The sequence below is a fragment of the Megalops cyprinoides genome, chromosome 7, assembly GCF_013368585.1.
Source record: "Megalops cyprinoides isolate fMegCyp1 chromosome 7, fMegCyp1.pri, whole genome shotgun sequence".
Lineage (NCBI taxonomy): Eukaryota > Metazoa > Chordata > Actinopteri > Elopiformes > Megalopidae > Megalops > Megalops cyprinoides.
Window position 1 is genome coordinate 21612197 of NC_050589.1, and position 17732 is coordinate 21629928.

Consider the following 17732-nt stretch of genomic DNA (forward strand, 5'->3'; position numbering starts at 1 on the left):
GGCAGCCCGGGTACACGTGCGTTTGTTGTACTTGTTACCATGACAACGACTGTATTGAATCATTGAATAAAAGGAAGAGAGCTGAACGCTCAACGTTAACATTTTGTTTTCGGGTTAAGCGGGCGTTTTATTCTTGATTATTAACTTTGATATTCGTGGTGATGGAGTCCTCATCTTCCCATCACGTGCTTTTTCCCGGAGAGTCGGAAGGATATATTCAAAATTTGGAAACTTTTCCTCTGAAGGACATTGGCTCTCCAAGGTAGGTGCAGCTAGTCGGTTAGCTGGTACCGCTTACCAGCTAACGTGAGGTAATCTAACACGTCGTCTAGACGTTAATAGAGCATCTATTTTATTGCTATCTAACGTTAAAGATATCATTTTACGATGGTCATAAAACAGTAACATACTTGTTGTTTTGTGCAAGGTTTATCACCAAGTCGTTTTATTTCATAAATTAACGGTAACAGTGTACCACATCAGTTTCTACCGTGTGTAAACTGTTAGCTCGACTAGTCTACCCTGTCAACTATTAGCTAACTATGCATTTGCTAAATTGGTAGCCACAACTAGTCCAATGCAAACCTTCGCACCTTTGAAACATTGAATTACAGGTGGTTCAGGCAACATGAATACATCGAAAAGCTCAACATGCAGGCAATTCTGAACGCCACCGGGGCCCAGGACGAGTTTGTGAAGGAACAACTTGTGTCTTTGGGAAAGGTAAAAATACAGACCAGTCCACTCCAACTTAGATGCATCAACGTCAGTTACAGCTTATTTTTTTCTGGGTCACTTGATGACAAAACTATGTCAAATGAGGGCGCTACAGTCGTTGATGTAATCGGCTGTATCCATACGCTGTACTGTAGCGAATTAGTTGCAGTGTTTGCAGATTTGTGATGCAGACACCCCTTGTTTTGTGCTCTGTTCAGATTCCTACATTGATCCATGAGATGATCCTAGTGGAGATCTGGAAAGTGAAGATTTTTCCTGTTCTGTGTCAACTGCAGGACTTTAACCCACAGAGCACGTTCCCTTTGTACATGGTGGTGAGTAAATCTCGTTTTACTCGAACTGCCAACGGGTTGCAGAGATGCATAGTTAAAGTGGTGGATTCACATGTTACATACAGAGTAAATCTGAAAAGCAGTTTTTCAAAGTCTTGTAGGTCAATCTATCATCTCTTTGCTCCCAGATTCATCATGAAGCAACCATCATCAACTTGCTGGAGACAGTCATGTTCCATCAGGTGTGGTCTCTACATCAATACATACTTGGTATTCTTTGGGGGGAAAAATGGCCCCTGTCATTTGTTTTAAAAAAGATTAATCATTTTCAACATATATTCCATTGTGTTAGCAATACATGGTTCTGAGCTGTTAATGCTGTCAGGCTGTAGGTTTGTTTGAGTGTGTGGGAGATACAATAGTGTCTGTGATGACAGGACTCCTGTGAGTCTGCGGAGGACTCCATTCTGGACTTGGTGGATTACTGCCACCGCAAGCTGACCCTGCTGGCTGGGCGCAGTGTGACTGCGGACCCCGCAACTCACAACAGGCGGACCGATGCCGTAGACGTGAACGCCTCCTCTGTACAGGTGAGTGCAGGCGCAGAGTGGGACAGACTGCATTGTACAGGTGAGGGTTGGACTGACTGCTTTCTACAGGAAGTGGAAGGAGTAGAGTTTGAGTCACTCTTATGTAGAGGTGACGGTGGGACTGACTCCCCTGTATATTTTCAAGGACAAAGGACGCAAGGAGATCGTTGCAACTGCTGCAATGTGTATGTATCACAGTGCATCTGATTTATTTTGGGTTTTTTTTTCAGGATCTGCAGAAGCAGAGTGCAGCATTAGAGTTTGACATCTCCCTAAAAGCACTCTCTGTTCTCCGCTACATCACTGATCACATTGACAGGTACACAGACACATGATCACATGGAGAGATACTCCATATATGACCACATAGTGAGTGAGCCCATAGACAGATATTTAATGCAAAATAGTCTGTCTAAAATTAGACATGTCTCAACAAATGTTTGCCTTTTGACTGTTTGTGACCATATTGTTGCCTCTGTCACGCACTGCATAGTGTCTCCTATGTGCAAACTCTAAATGTCTCTTTCCACCAAGAACAAACACCCCTCCTTTTCTTTCATTAATGTGTTCCACAGCCTACCACAACACTGGAGAACAGTGTTTTTATAGCCATTCATTTAGCTGACTGCTACGTGTTATCCATTTGTACAGCTAAACATTACACTGAAGCAGTTTAGGCTAATTACAGTACCTTGCTCAAGAGCAGTCAAACCTATCAAGGATTCAAACATGTAACCTGGATCCTGACAGTATGTGATCAACCTGTTAAGATCATAGAATGGAAAGACAGTTCCTAACTACACAGAATAAAATGATGATGATGATTGTGGTGGTGAAGGATGCATTTTTGTGTTGTATCTCCTGTGTAGCGTGCGCCTAAGTGCCCTCACAAGACTGCTCTGCACTCACAATCTGCCCTGTGTCCTGGTCCAGCTGCTGGAACACTGCCCCTGGTCTCGCACCTCTAAAGGTACAGTGACCCCCTGTGTCCCAGTGTTACATCATTTTGCCCCTGGTTAGACAGTGCATGTGTTTTGTATGTGTTTGTCCTATGTGTCTTGTGTTAATTTCCTAACTGTTTCCTTGATATTCCTTGAATCGCAGGTCTTCATCTTATGGTTCAAATTTTCCATGGAGAGTTTTCAACTCAAACAGAAGTATTTTTGCAGTTTCCATGGAGTGGTTTCTACTCCAGTGGGTAAACGTGCATGGTTTAACAGAACCTTGCCTCTCAGTTGGTTTCTTCCTCTTGGCATCCGCAGCAGGTCAGCTGGAGAAGTACATGGATGGGAAGTGGCACCATATCCCCAGGGAAGACCAGGTGAAGATGACCAAACTGGACGGCCAGGTGTGGATCGCTCTGCTCAACCTGCTGCTAAAGCCAGAATGCCAGAGGAAATACGACTTCAACAACTTCAACAAGAACCAGCTCTTAAAGGTGCAGCAAAACAACGCAGGCAGTAGCACACTTCAAGGAAACTGTATCTCCTGCTGTGGTTGTTTGGACACATATTTTACCTCCCAGCAGCCAGTTTACCAAAAAAAGAAAAGGCAAACTATGGTTTGGAAGGATGTCAGTCTCTGGCAGAGCATTGTCTACTAGAATCTTAACTGATCTTTCTGCTGATAGTGGGTAATAAAGAGAGAACCAGATGCTCTTTTGATTGTAGCAGTTCCTTTCCTATTTCTGTCTTAATTAATACATCCTGTCAGACTGTGGAAAACATATTGTAATGAGCCAGCTACCACAAAAGCTTAGCTTTCTTAATCTACAAAATCAGACAGATAACTCAAGCTCATGTCTACAATGGAGGGAAATTTTTTGGCACTGATAAAAATATGAAAACATAACTGGAACAAACTGGAAAAGTACATAACAAATGTGTATACCCTGACTACTGTTTCTCGGTAAGGGGCTCACATTCCTTATACAATTGAATTGTTTCCAGAGATGTCTTTGGCATAGACAGGATCAATATTTTATAGACTTATTTATATTGTGTAAATACTGTACTAATGTGTATGCTATTTTATCTTTATTTGCACTAAACAAACATCTTCCTGTTTGGCAATTATAGTGTATTTATAATTCTGGGGTGTGTTGACTGGTTGGTGTTTCTTCTTTATGGCATTTTTCTGATCCTGGGGTGTGTGTGTGTCTGTCTGTTTGTCTCCAGCTGCAAGCTTTCTTGACAGAGGTCCTGATTGATCAGCTGCCCAACCTGGCTGACCTGCAGCGCTTTCTCAGTCACCTGGCCGTCACTGACCCAGCCCCCCCAAGAAAGGACCTCATCTTGGAGCAGGTACTATGTTGATACAGACAAAGGAGTAAAGACGACTTGCAGCTAGCCAATAATACAATTAAGTAAACACCAACATCCATCTTGTTATCATTTTAGTTAAGGTGTTCTAAAACCGTGTCCTGCAGATTCCAGAAATGTGGAACAATATCATGAAGGAGAATTCAGGGAAGTGGAAGGCCATCGCTAAGCACCAGGTGAAGCAGGCATTCAACCCCTCAGAAAGTGACCTGAGGGAACAGGCACACAGGTGAGAGAGTCTGCAACCTAGATGACAACTGCCGAGACTCAGGACAGGGAAACGCAGAGATTAGGACTCTGAAAAGCTTCCAGTTTATGGAATAGTATTACAAGTATGAATTCCTGATGTATTTTGATGAATACATAAAAATGCAGTAAGATCATGAGGGGGACATTTCAAATTTCAAATGTGGATAGTGCTGAGTGGTATAAAAAGGTTTTGTGAACGTTAATGCAACATAAGTACAACATTAGTAGAAATACCACTGTCAGTGTAGCACAGTGGTAAGGAGTGGTAAGGAGCAGGACTTGTAACCAAAAGATTGCTGGTTTGATTCCCTGCTGGGGCACTGCTGCTGTACCCTTGGGCAGGGTACTTAACCCACAATTGCCTCAATTGTCCTTAATATCCAGCTGTATACATGGATAAAATTCTAACCTATGAAGGTTGCTCTGGATAAGAACATCTGCTAATGTAATGTGATGTAAATTGTATCTCACTCTTTCCTCCCTGCTGCTCCTAACAGGCTGGCCCAGACCTACAACCTGGATGTGATTGAGAGCCTCATCCCAGACAAACCCAAGTGTGGCACCTGTGGCTCCGAGGCCACCAAGCGCTGCTCCCGTTGCCAGGGCGAGTGGTACTGCGGCAGGTAAGAGCAGCACAGCGTGAGACGCTGCAGGTGAGACCCATGCAGGGACATACTGCAGTGGGCAACAACCAGCTCAGAGAGTGGTACCACAGCAGGTAAGAGTGGCACAAACAGTTGCACTACTGCAGGCAAGAGGGGCACAGAGTGTGCCAGTGCTGTAGGTAACAGTAAATGCAGTACTGCTGATGCAAAGAGTTCAGACAAAACTTAGCAAAGGCACTATAACAAACACAAGAAAAAGGCCGAAGGACTTTTTCACATCATTTCATACCAAAAATCTGAGGCCCAACTAGAACTCCACAGTTCTGCTGCCTACGTTTGAATTGCATTTAATGTACCTCATAAGTGAAAGAACATTTAAGGCATTAAAGCTTCCTTATACTCCCACAGAGAATGCCAGGTGAAACACTGGCCAAAACACAAGAAAGCCTGTCAGCTGATGGTGGATGCCACAGAGAAACTCCAGAAGGACTTGACCTTGAAAACTTAGATGTCAACATTGGACTGCAGTGCTGGAAGGCAACACTAAGAAGAACACCAAAAGGCATTACATTTACCAGTAGAGCAGGGTTCACAGTCTGTTCCAGTCAAGCTCTAAATAGTGCGAGGAAGGAAAAGCTATACATGACATGACATCACTGTTCTAGTGCATTACAGAAGTCTAGGTGCTAACCCCAGAGTGTTGACAAATATAAAAACTTTGGTCACTTATGGACACATTACAGAATGACAGAAACTGTGTCTGAAACTGAAGGTTTAAAATGTTCATCGAAACTCCAAAATGTGATTTCTTGTCAGAATGCAACTAGTTCCTCCTCAGACTGAAACCATAGATAACAAGACGGTTTGTAATTATTTCCTAATGCAGGAGAGAGTCAAAGTTATGATATACCCAGGGCTTGTTTGTCATTGTGTATTATATGTAACTACTGTGTGTCTTTTCTAAATTGAATGAATAAACATATATAATTGAAAAACCACATTCTAACTCTCCCTCTTTATGTAATGTTATTAAAATGTCTTAAAATAAAAATCTAAAATCTTGTAGTTCAGTTTTGTAGTCATTCACTGCTGGGAAAGACTTCTGATTATTTTCCTAGGTGCTTTGAGTGAGTGAATTATAATAAGATAACATGGCCTATGAAAATAATTCAGAATACATTGGAGCTGAGGAAAGTGTCTATCTCCTAAGATCTGGCACTTGTGAACAGACAAAATGTTACGCAGATTCTTAACCTGCTCTTTGACCCCCCTCAATTCCTCTCCTCTGTGGCCAGTGAAGAAGTGATATCTCCTCTACTGGGAATCTTTGGGTCAGCTGAAAGGAACAGAATTCATAAACATTCACCTTTTCATGACACACCTCCAATCTGTTAAATTGTACACTAATGACAAATTGTCCTGTCTGGGCTTGTGGATGAAAGTCCTAACCAAAGTTGCACCATCTACACCCGCAGTGAAGAAAAAAGCATTTAGCTAAAGTTGTAGATGGTTGACGTACAGAACATAAAGTTGTGTAGAGAGAACAGAAAACCCGTCTCCCCTTTAAGAATCCTTCCCCCTATACATGCTTAATAATGTGTACCTTCTCACGGCAGCAATAAATGTTAAATACACTACTGTATGAATAAATTATCGAATGGTTGTTTAGTTTTTGAACTATGATCCATCAATGCAATTGTATTTAATGGTTTTCATTAACATTTTTAAGATAACCTTGTGATGCAACAATTAACCGTCACTTAACCCTGACAAGCCTGTGTGAACTTTTATGCATTTGGGGGTGATTTAACAACAGTCAGAAATCGCTCTGTTCTAGCATACATATTTACACTTTCCTTAATGTAGTATTATTCTGGAAATAATAAACTATATATATAAAAAACATTTAGGCACATATGCTCCTTACTAAAAGTGATTACAATGTAGCCAAAGTCCATTAACGGTTAACCATGTTTTTTTTTTTCCTCTCTTGCCCACCCCCAAGCATTTCGCAAGAAATACGATTCGCTGTTTTACGGGGGACCTCTGCAAAACTAGATGTCCAGAGCTGCATTGTTTTCTTTCCCTTTAGCTTTGCATCAACCTCATTAGGCTGTGTAACGCGTCTCTGTCTTTGAAATCAGCTTTTCCGTTCCGTTAAAAGATGTTTGCACGGCCCAACACCACACCTCCTTGAGCATTTCTATGGAAACTTCAGCTAATGCTGATCCGAACACTGATGGTGTTGAAGAACTTAGGAGGGGAGTTGCATCGGCTGTTCTCGTGGAATTTTTGCTCACATATTCGTGGGATATAAATTTCGTCGCGACAGTTTTGAATGTTTTTCATATGTTCTACTAAAAAGTAGCTTCAGAAGTACGTCATGTAGTTAGCTAATCCTCAAGCAACTCAGCTATTCCGTTTCGGAAATAGCCAAGACTAGTGGTTGAAGAGAATCTTAATACAAGCTACGTCTCCGCATCGTATTGAGTGAATGGAAGATGTACCACTTACATTTGCTATTACTGTGACAGCGCTGTGTCACTGGACACTGGGTTGCAGTTCAGAGATATCACCGGCGATTCAGGCATTAAAGAAATCGGTATATGTCACCGAGTGTGCGCAGTTATCACACTCTCCTACTGACAAGAAGCGGCAGATGCTCAAATAATCTCTGACGAGTGAACGCACATTACTCCTTCTGCGGTGGAATAACTTTGACTGTGAATGTAACGGAAACGTATGTAGGTGGCTGACTTACTTTTTTGCTTACTGGAATTTTCTGGATTGAAAACACACGTTCTGCGTAATTTTTCTGGCAAAACATGCAGTTAAGCTCAATGTGTGTGCAGGACACTAGCTATAGCAGAGTTTGCAGTTTTGTCGCCGGGAAGCCATGACTCCGTATTGATGACCTAAATATTTTTGCAAGGTATGTAGCTAGTTTCTTAGCTCTGTTTCCAATTACACATCGATTAAAATTCAAAAGTACATGTGGTTTGTTGTTTTAACATAGAAAGGGGGTGCTTTATGGTGATGTACCAAAATGAATGTACATCCGTTGCCAACCTCGTTTTAATCATCAGCATATCATATTAAACGACCGTCAACTACAACTAGTGATAGCAGCAGGGAACTGTCACTCTGCAAATGGAAGCTGTTTTCGTTTTAGCTTCCTGATAAAAAACGTAGAGAGAAGTTCTGAAAACGAGCTCTATAAAGTCGGATATGTAATTCATCAGATATTTATTTTGAGCTTTTTTCTTTACCACCACCAACAATATTGTATCCTACGTCCGTCACTGCCAATGCCATACGCTGGTGAACAACAGAAGGACATTTCATTCATTTGGACCATCCCATCAACACTCTGAATAGTCAGTTCGGTAGTTGAAGTGTTGGACGTAATTCCAATGTGGCATCGAAATGTTTATTTTTCCCCATTGTTTTGTGGTAATCTACCATAAACTAAGAATATTGTAAATCTGCTTAGCCATTTAACATTTTAAGAGTCTTACAAATGTGCGAATGATTCAGAATTGTGTGTGCCAGTCCTGTAGCGTGCTCAGTGATTGCAGTATGAAGCATGATCAATTCTTTGGATATATTTTGTTGTGATTGTATGTTACAATCAACAAAATCATTGACCGAGTGGGCAAACTGCTGTTGTGCGTCTGAGCATACTTTATATACTTATATATATGTTTATGTATATATATATATATATATATATATATATATATATATATATATATGTGTGTGTGTGTTTATATATTTATATGTTTATATATTAAATATGCACCCACCCCACATGAATGAGGTAATGTTACATGTTACATGTTACACATGTATGTTGTTTTTTTGTCCATTAGAAGTCATTCAATACAAAACAAATCATAAAAATAATGATAATAATACTGGTTGTCTTAGAATTACGAGACTGAAAATGTAATTACATTCGAAGCTCTGGGGAAACTTGAATTATACAATGTTTCGCTGGGGCTACCAAGCGTATATCAAATTAGAGGTCCTTACAAGGCTACACGTACCACCCAGCATGTACTCTTCTTTTCCTAAACAGAATCACGTACCCTTTAACTTATTCACAGACAGCCTTTAATCCGCTGGTGTGCCTCTAGTCTCATTATTTTGCATTTAGTCGGTTCCTTAGAAGTCCAGTCTAATCATTTCCAAAGTGGCTGAGCTGCGCTTTCGTGAGTAAAGAACATTCTAATGAAAGCACCCACACTTGACTCAGTGGATTCTGTCCAGTTTATTTTCATCAATATGTTATTACTCACAGTCACTTCACTGAATACGGAGAAAAACAGAATGGGTGTGGGGTATGATTCCAGGCCGACTCCTGCTCTAGACATTATGATGGAGTGATACATCCAACCAGGATTCTTAGTTTAGGTCGCTAGAGCAGACAGTGTATCAAACAAGTTATAATTCCAGTGTCTGTTCTCAGACAGCAAAGATGCTGCAACAGATCACAGTAACTAGTCTAAACAAAGGTGTGACACCCCAGGGTGTTTTTCTTTGTCATTTTTAGATCATAAAAGCCAATCCAAGAAAAGCTTCCTTCTTCTGTTTAAAGGAAATACCGGCCTAAGACGGCCGTGCATATCTGTTGTGTGGGTGCATCAGAACGCAGAGCATGGTGTTGTCTGTGCTCTTTGAGCTAGCTGGATTAAACTGTGTCTTGTCCCACATTTTAGCATAAGCTGACAGCGTGTTTTTTTTTTCCAGATGAGATTTATTCTTTGCATCTTAATTATCCTTCTTTTACATGTTTTCACAGTAAAGCATCAATTTTTTTTTTTTTTCTGTTTTTAAATGGGGATCACCTTGCGTTTGTACCAGAGGTTTTCTATTGATATTTATCTGGTCTTATGTTGATGAATAAAAATAAATGGGCAGATTAAAAAAAAGATTTGTCGTAAATTGGAGTGCGCTGATTTACAATTCAGTGGAGATGGTTGCATTGAATTTTTCTGGATGTTTGCAATGCTAACTAAATCCACTAATTCTCTTTTACAAGTTTACAGGGAACCAACTATTAAAATGCAGGAAAACTGGAAGTAGTCTGAGATGCATGATGCATAATTTGTATCTGATTATCCACAGAATGAAACTGTCGTTTTATGGGATTGACCTGGATTAGAAGAGGAGACTCAGGGACCACCAACTTGAACACCCTCTGTGGAATTGTCACTAGGCACATAGGCACACAGACTATGAAGTAGGACACGGACTCTCTTAACCCTCCTATAGCAATCTGGCGTGCTTGTCTGTTAGAGCTGTAATGTATGCATGCTCTGATTATATACTGCCAACATTTCAGGCAGACTTGCACTGTTCTTGAGTTAGAGGCTGCCCTTAATCACGAGCACCCAAGTGGCCTAATGTGTGGAAGCCTATGCCTGCCAGAGACTGATCCTGTGCAGTGACGTCCAGGTTAGCGTATCCTGCTGCCCGCTCACCTGTCCGCCAGCGCCAGGATGTCTCGGGGCGAGCTGATCGAGCTGCAGGAGCTGACCCTGGATGATCGGATTGAGCTGACCACCCCGCCGGCGCCCCGGACCCCCCGGCTGGAGCGGGTGAACGCCCTGCGCATCAGCCCAGGGAAGGTTCCGGAGCTCCTGAGCAGGGTGCGGATAATTCGGCTGCTGGGGGAGAGCATCGACCCGCGTCTCACCGACGATAAAGGGGAGGGGCATGATTTCCAGCCCTGCACCCATGCCCAGCCCACCTGGTGTGACCTGTGTGGAGACTTCATCTGGGGCCTATACAAGCAGAGCCTGCGCTGCACCCGTGAGTAGCACCAGACGTGTCCATCTGAGCCACTCAGCAGTTTATCTCCCTATCGCTCCATCTCTGTTTTTGTCTGTGGACATGTTTGTCTATCCCCTGTCTTTCTGTCTGCCTGCTTGCCTTCCTGTCTGTCTCCGTGTTTGTCTGTACATTTGCCTGCCTGCGTGTTTGTCTGCTGTGCTGTCAGTTTGTCTGTCTGCCTGCCTGCTTGTCTGTTTCTTCTGTATATCTGCCTGTCTGGCTGTTTGAAACATCCTGCAGTGGAAGGGGGATAGGGGCCTACTGGCAGTGCTGCAGCCAAGCACTAGAACCCTCCAACTAACAAGGTTGCTGAAACATCTAGGGAGGAATAAATAAGCTTTTTGTGATGCCCTCCCATTCATACCCCTCTGCATTCATTAGCTTTGAATAGACACAAGGATTTAATGAGGAGGTTTTGTATCAGAGAGAACATGGCTGCACAAAACCAGCTTAGAGTGGGCTTGGATACTGTCAGTTGGAAAATATGGAGGCCGTGTACTTCCACTTGCAATCTTGTGGACTTGATACTCACCAGAAAAAGAACATCAGACTTCAGTCTCTTTGTAGGCAGTCACTCTGTGATGGCTGCCAACAGGGCATATTTTATTATTTCTGCGCTCTCTTCCTCTGTCTCAATTGTCTTGAGCACTTGGAAGGTAAACTTCCTTCCCCCTCACTGATATCTGCTCCTGTGTAAACCCAACAATGTTTGACTGTTTGTGAATGGATGTTTTAATGGATAATAGTTGGGATCTGTTATTGAAGCAGAGCACAAACTTTGTTCTGATAAAGGATTATTTGCATTTCCAAATGGAACTCTGAGCAAAACAGCCTTTGTCTGCAGCAACTGCCTGAAAATCACCCAGCATCCTGACACCAGTATGAGTGTTTGATATCCCGTCTCTTTAGGTTTGATTTACATTGGGGTCAGTTTTGCTGTGTCACTTACCCTCGTGTCCCATTACTAATGAGAGCCCTAAATTCTGAGACCCTGTGTGACTACAGTAGAACTCCTGAGGACAGAGGTGATGGTTTCGTAGCTGTGACACGAGCCCCTGCAGTCCTCAATACACAACCTTTTCTCAAGTCACTCCTATTGTCAGCCCACACCCCATTTTCTTCAAACAGTACCCACAGCACAGTACCTTACACTGATCTGTCTTTGAGATTGTAAAGTACACACAGGAAGTACTTTAGCTTCTGTATGGTGCCACGTAAGGGATGTAGTTACTGTTGCTATGGTCTTTGGGATTCCCCTATACGTTGTAAATGGCAAATCTGTTTTGTGTTGGCATCTCATAAAACGGTGACTTTGAATACAGCGACACCACTGTGAGCTTGCTTTGCATGTGGTAGTATGGTCACTGGTTTCCGCATACGTGTAGTAATGGTCAGAGTTAAGAAACTGCTTCTGAGTAGAAATGTATACAATTTGACGCTAGAGTTCCACAAACTCTTAGGCAGATAGGTGTACATAACTGTCGGTGTACAGTATGCCATCTGGCAGAGACAATACCTGAATTCCTTCCCCAAGGAAGTCCCATTTGTCCGCCTGCAGCCGTTTCTCAAGTCTCTCACAAGCCACATCACCTGTGCCAGGACTTCGGAGACAGATCCAGTTCAAGGCTGTGATCTCTATCACCTCTGTGAGAGAGAGGCCAGTGCTAGTGAGAATCTGGAGATCAGATTCTGATGGAAGTCATGATGATAATTTGGTTGTGAAATTCACAAAGATGATGTGTCCATTAGGCTTTGGTTCATAGTTGACAGCAGCGAATAACAACCTTTGTGTAAAACTTAAGCATTCATAGTTAAAGTTTTTTAAAAAAGAATGATTCTGTTTGTGCTCAGTTTTGGCCTGAAACTATGACCCTTGAACCCTTACTATACCAAACAAACACAGTTATCTGTCCTCAACTTTGTGTGTACAGATGTCCAGGCCACCTCAGCAATTATTTTCAGATGTTCAGCTGGGCCTAACGCATGAATGCTCTTTTCTGTGAGCTCAGCATTATACGTGGCACAGCGCACGGGCAGCACACCTGCCTTCTCACAGATGACAGTGGCAGATAGAGCACAGAACAGGAAAGAGAAACCATGTGTGAATGAATGCAAGAGAGAGAGGGAGGGAGAGGTTACAGTAACACTACCCTCCTCTGACACGCAGTGCCGCTGCTGAGGTCAGCTCGTCTCGCCGCCCAAATGCTGCTCTTTCAAAGAAACTGCTGCTGTTTCCCGCTCTGTCTCGGCTCCCTCAGGTTTTGCTTCAGCTTTTACCCCCAGAGTTCTCATTTTTCGTTTGGCTCATGGAATTCCTGCAGTTCCTCCTGAGTAGTTTGTTTGACTTTGGTGTCAGCAGGTTTTTGTCAATTTGTTTTAGTTAGTTCTTGGTTTGCCCCTCTGTCTGTGCCCCAGGCAGAGTGCTTAACGGAGGGGGGGGCAGCGTGGGCTTAGCTCCTCCAGGTAAGGTTGCATTTCACCAGATGTGACCACTGGCACACTAAGTCACACACTAGAAAAAGACCTACAGGTCTCCGAATGCTTGGCAGTTATATAAAACCACTGTGTTTAACACCCACAGCATTAACGGAAACGATTTCCCCTTAAGTAGCACTTTGACACTTAAGGGTGTTTTTAAATGTTTGTTTAACATTCTTCACACAGCAGTAGGGTTAAGGGGAAGTATTATAGAATTTCAGCAGAAGCTACATTTTCTTTTTTAGCTCCCATTGAAGAAAATTTCTGCTCTCTGTCTCTGCACAGGCCAATTACTATAATTTGCATACAGTTATTTCTGTGCATGTTCCTCAAGTGGTTGAGATGCTAGTTCAAGAGACCCCAGGAGACATGCCAGTCAAACCTCCTGCTACAGCACTTCGCTCTTTGTTTTCAGCACTTTGCATGTGCCACTGACCCAAACCAAACCCTGGCACATGCACTTCTTTCCAGAAAATGTTTTACTCTTGCCACTGACCCAGACCTGGGCTTGGAGAAGGCGGGGGCCGGCACGCCTTAGTCCGGGGTCGGGGCACCAGAGTGGGGCGGGAGCAGGCGTCCTATCACCAGGAAGCTCTGGGATGTTTTCACTACATGCTCAAAACACTGACAGCTGGACTCGTGGGGAGTGACCATGAGGGGTCTTTGTTCTCTCACAGAGGAAGCAGGAAGTGGACATGATAACTTTTAGGGGTCAGTTCGAGAAACATGAACACAATAAAAACAGCTCCGAAAAGAAAAAAACTGAGAACACCAGAGAAATAGAGCAGCGCTCCCTTTCCTTTAAGTGTTGTGTCCGAGGTCTTCATAGTGTTGCTCCTTGCTAGCTATTCGATAATGTTCACCATTTTTTAGCAAGAGGATGTGTGTAGGAACAGCTCTGTATTTCCCTAGTAGGGTTTTTGAAGTAGGTGTCTTGACTTTGCATATGTAATATGTTTATCTCTGCATGTTTATATCTATATGATGATGTTAAATTAAAGTGTGAACATCAAAGCATAGGCGGGTCTCACAGGAGGTTTTGTCGATATGTTAACAATAACAAGGCCTCATTGCTATCGAGCAAAAGGAGAAATAAAAAAGATAACTCCAGTGCACCTTCCTCCTGATTAGGACTTTCCCACCATGTGGTAAAACTTTTGACTGGTCAGCTCTATTCTGAGTTTTCAGTTAGTGAGCAGCTCCACCCCCCCCCCCCCCCCCCCCCCCTCCCTTACTTGGTTAGTGTACAGGAACCTCAGCAGCACAAATACTGCTTCATTCCCAGGGTCTCAAAGAGTAGCTTCCCAAAGCTTGTCCTTTCAGCCACCAACCAATTGTTAGACAAAAACAGAGCTTATAGCCTCAGAGATGGGTATTGAATGAAATGTTTTGTTAACCTCATTGCTAATGGTTGGTAGTCTGAAGTCGTTGTAACACCCTGCCTCATTTAATGATCAGTGTCATCGGTGCATGCAGAACCCAGCAGAAGGGCACTGAGAAAGACAGCACCACAGACATGCAGACACGCAAACATGGACATCCCCTGGCCACATGACCGTTATCTGCTCTGTAGAATTGTGTGAGGAACATGTAGGTGTTTTTTAATGTCTCATTTTATCCTTGTCTTTCAGCAGTGGGGCATCCTCACACGTAATGTTGTCATTAAAGGATTAGCTATGTTTACACTTGCAGGCAGATTTCATTTTATCATCTGACATCTTAGCAGTGAAGTTGTTCTGGATAATCTTCTGTTTTAAAAAGCATGCCACAAGGTAGATACTGGATTAACTTCTCTATCTGCTCAATGTGATAAGGTCTTTACACAACCCAAGTTCCTTATTTGATACTCTCAGCCAAAAGGGAAAGTGCAGCGATTCAAGGCAAAACAGTGTTGCTCCTCCTCTCAGCTCTGATACGTCAAGCCCTGGAAGTGTGTTTATTGTCACTCCTCAAATCCAACAGCCACATTTTCCACAGAGAGGTGCGAGTTTCAAGGACAGAGCCCATATTAAGATCCTTGCCCTTGGTATAGGGCTCATTAGTTTGGTCTGTAGAGCTGTGACATAGAAACACATTCATTTTCCCATCACAGCAGTGTAGTAGCATCCTTCATACAGTGTGTTTTCATTAATCAAAGTGTGGTCTAATATTCTGTTTTAGCATATTTGATTCTCTTTCTAGTATGCTGTAGGGAAGCAGGTGGCACCATATACTAAGCGCTTTGACATGAAATCAGTTTTTCTAAAACTGTGTTGCTAAGCTGATTAGAACTGAACATGTTGCCGATTTGTGTGTGAAAAGGCCTGATGGATCTGCATGGTAAGAACAGGAGCTGATTGTGCAGTTTGCTGGTCATGAATATTCAAGCTGTGATGCCATGGGAGCTGTGCGTGTTTCCTCCCGGCTCTTGCCTGTTTGTTGTAGTGCTCACAGCCTTTGTGCAGCTGCTGGCCTGGACGCTGATCTGGAAACAGTGGGGGCTCTGTGTGAGCACCAGAGGGGAGCCGGCCCCCTCTCTAGGGCAGAGTCGGGGGTGGCGGGCTAGGGGTGGGATGCCAGCAAAGCACAGAGACAGGCAAGGGAGGGGGGTCAGGGTAAGCAAGCCATGGATGGGATGGGAATTAGCAGACACCCCTGTTAAAGGCTAAAGTAATCTTCACCCCTTTGAGAGGCCCTCATTCACTGCAACACAAGGTGGTTTAATAGATATTTGTCTCTAAAATTGGTGAAATATAAAGCTGTGTGTGATTTTTGACAGTCTCTTCTCATAGCTGTGGCGGATAACGTGCAGTGTAACAGCTGGTGTATTTCCCTGTTAATCTCTTAGATTCTGCCATGGCCCTAGCCTCATTGACTCGTCTCCTTCCCATCATGCCTTGCTAAGCACTGCATACAGACCAGAAAACTGGAGTGCTTTGTCTAATTTAATGTCCTTCTTTTCTCAGCCATTTGTCCAGTGAGCTGATGAGTGATTAGTCTTTGCTGTGAGGCTCCTAGTAGAACATATGCCTTGGTGTAACTTGCCAGTGGGTAGTTACTGAACAACAGGCAAATAGTGTAGAACTCTCTGATCTCTGGGCTCAAAAATCAGGGATACAAGAGAAGAGTACAACTTGGTTATTCATTTCTTATTCATTTTGAGGACAGTGGTGTGTGCGTCCACTGCATGCTGTTTAATCTTACATGTAACATTGCTGTTGTCTAATCAATAGAGGATGAAGTGCACCTGCTTTGTAAGGCTTCACTACAATTCTGTCTATTTATGTGCTGTGTTATTTTGAAAGCACACTTGCTTCTTTCCTCTGAGGAACCACCCTTTACACTAATGTCCTGTTGAACATGTTAGACATTTGGTGTCACTGAGAGACTAAGGGAACATGTGTGCGAGTACAGTATGTGTGTCCTTTCACAGTACTGTCTCCAGGGCCCCACAGATTCCAAGCAGCACAAGTGTTGTGGTTGTGTTGACAAGAGAGATTTTCATCCTCTACAACAATCATTGAAAAATATCGAGTAACAGCCGCATTATGCACACGTCTATATTGGGCAGCATAAACTGCTGAAGTTTGTCAGCGGTGTGGTGTACGCACCTCTGCGTGGATGAGCTGTGGTTGGAAAAGTACAGAAGACGAAAGAGCGAGTGAGCGTGTGTGCTCGCCGTCGCTGCGTGAGTGGAGACGTGCTATATGCGCTGTGGTTTTCTGGCTGGGCGGTGAGACCGAGTCAGAGCGAGGGCTGTGCTAAAGCAGAGAGAAATGGAGGAGGGTGCGGTCTGTGTGCCTCATCAGGTCCTCCCACAGGCGTCTTGACATGAGGCTGTGTGTGTGTGTGGAGCCACTGCATCTTTTCTTTTAGCCCTGAACAAGGCCAGAGAAGAGGCCATGCTTATGTCCTTTATTTAACTGTGTTCTCTGCTTGTTTTTAATTTTACCATTCCCCTGATGGTCTGCGGGAGAGCCACAAAAACACCATGAAGACATCTGGTCCTAAGTACTTGTGTGTTCTGTCTTTATTTCATACCCATCCAAATAAGACAGTAAAGGGAAACAAATTGTTATATGGCAATGATGGCTTTATTTTCAGGAATACATTTGCTTTTCCTACCTACATTTAAGTAGAACAACTGACTGTCAACGTTTCTTTGCAGTGCAGAATGAACTGTTTTCTGATTTAACAGACATTAAAGAGAATACTTGTGTCTGAAAATCTTCATTTGATATAATGGAGATTTTTCTGTTGATGTTGCTTTGGTATTAATCTGGAATCCCCAAAGAAAGAAGATTTAGAATAAAAAGAAAATCAGGGCTAAGCCCTGTAAGTGGATTCTGCATGTTCTGAACCGCTTCTGGTCATATTTGTCATGATTTAAAATTGCCACAAGAGGGCAGTGCAAACCTAGAACACTTGACTCAGTCTATAGACAAGGGAAGGAAAAGCAAGAAATCCATTATAAAGACATGGCCAAGTTTGGACACTTCCTCCTCCTCTCCCTACAGACTTGAGTAATTATCTTTTACAAGCTTGGTTTGATCTGGGAGGCCCAGGAAACAACATGCCAGGAATGACTGGAAAGGGGTGATGGCTGTACTTCTTGTGAAACTCTATGATCTCCTTTTCAGACTGGAGTGTCTCATAACTGTG

General features: G+C 43.0%; 2 protein-coding genes across 2 annotated transcripts in view; both read left to right on the plus strand.

Annotated features, from left to right (window-relative positions):
* The first annotated feature begins 123 nt into the window (after nt 1–123).
* Nucleotides 124–5283, plus strand: zmynd10 (zinc finger, MYND-type containing 10). Its single transcript, XM_036534367.1, has 12 exons — nt 124–262; nt 615–723; nt 936–1052; nt 1199–1252; nt 1448–1600; nt 1831–1919; nt 2470–2570; nt 2866–3038; nt 3778–3903; nt 4029–4150; nt 4668–4793; nt 5184–5283. Exons 1-12 carry the CDS (start codon nt 162–164, stop codon nt 5281–5283), a joined length of 1371 nt encoding a protein of 456 aa, XP_036390260.1. The 5' UTR covers nt 124–161.
* A 1761-nt stretch (nt 5284–7044) lies between these two features.
* Nucleotides 7045–17732, plus strand: part of rassf1 (Ras association domain family member 1) — a 32798-nt gene continuing 22110 nt past the window's right edge. Inside the window, exons 1-2 of the mRNA XM_036534060.1 lie at nt 7045–7707; nt 9906–10592. Coding sequence (XP_036389953.1) covers nt 10280–10592 — 313 coding nt within the window. The 5' untranslated portion in view covers nt 7045–7707; nt 9906–10279. The remainder of the gene's footprint in view (nt 7708–9905; nt 10593–17732) is intronic.

What these genes read in the sequence shown, in the direction of transcription:
- zmynd10 (XM_036534367.1), top strand. Translation starts at nt 162, where the DNA reads ATGGAGTCCTCATCTTCCCATCACGTGCTTTTTCCCGGAGAGTCGGAA. An exon ending in CTGGTCTCGCACCTCTAAAG is followed by an intron (nt 2,571 to 2,865) that starts GTACAGTGACCC and finishes CATCCGCAGCAG; the next exon opens with GTCAGCTGGAGAAGTACATG. An exon ending in ACAAGAACCAGCTCTTAAAG is followed by an intron (nt 3,039 to 3,777) that starts GTGCAGCAAAAC and finishes GTTTGTCTCCAG; the next exon opens with CTGCAAGCTTTCTTGACAGA.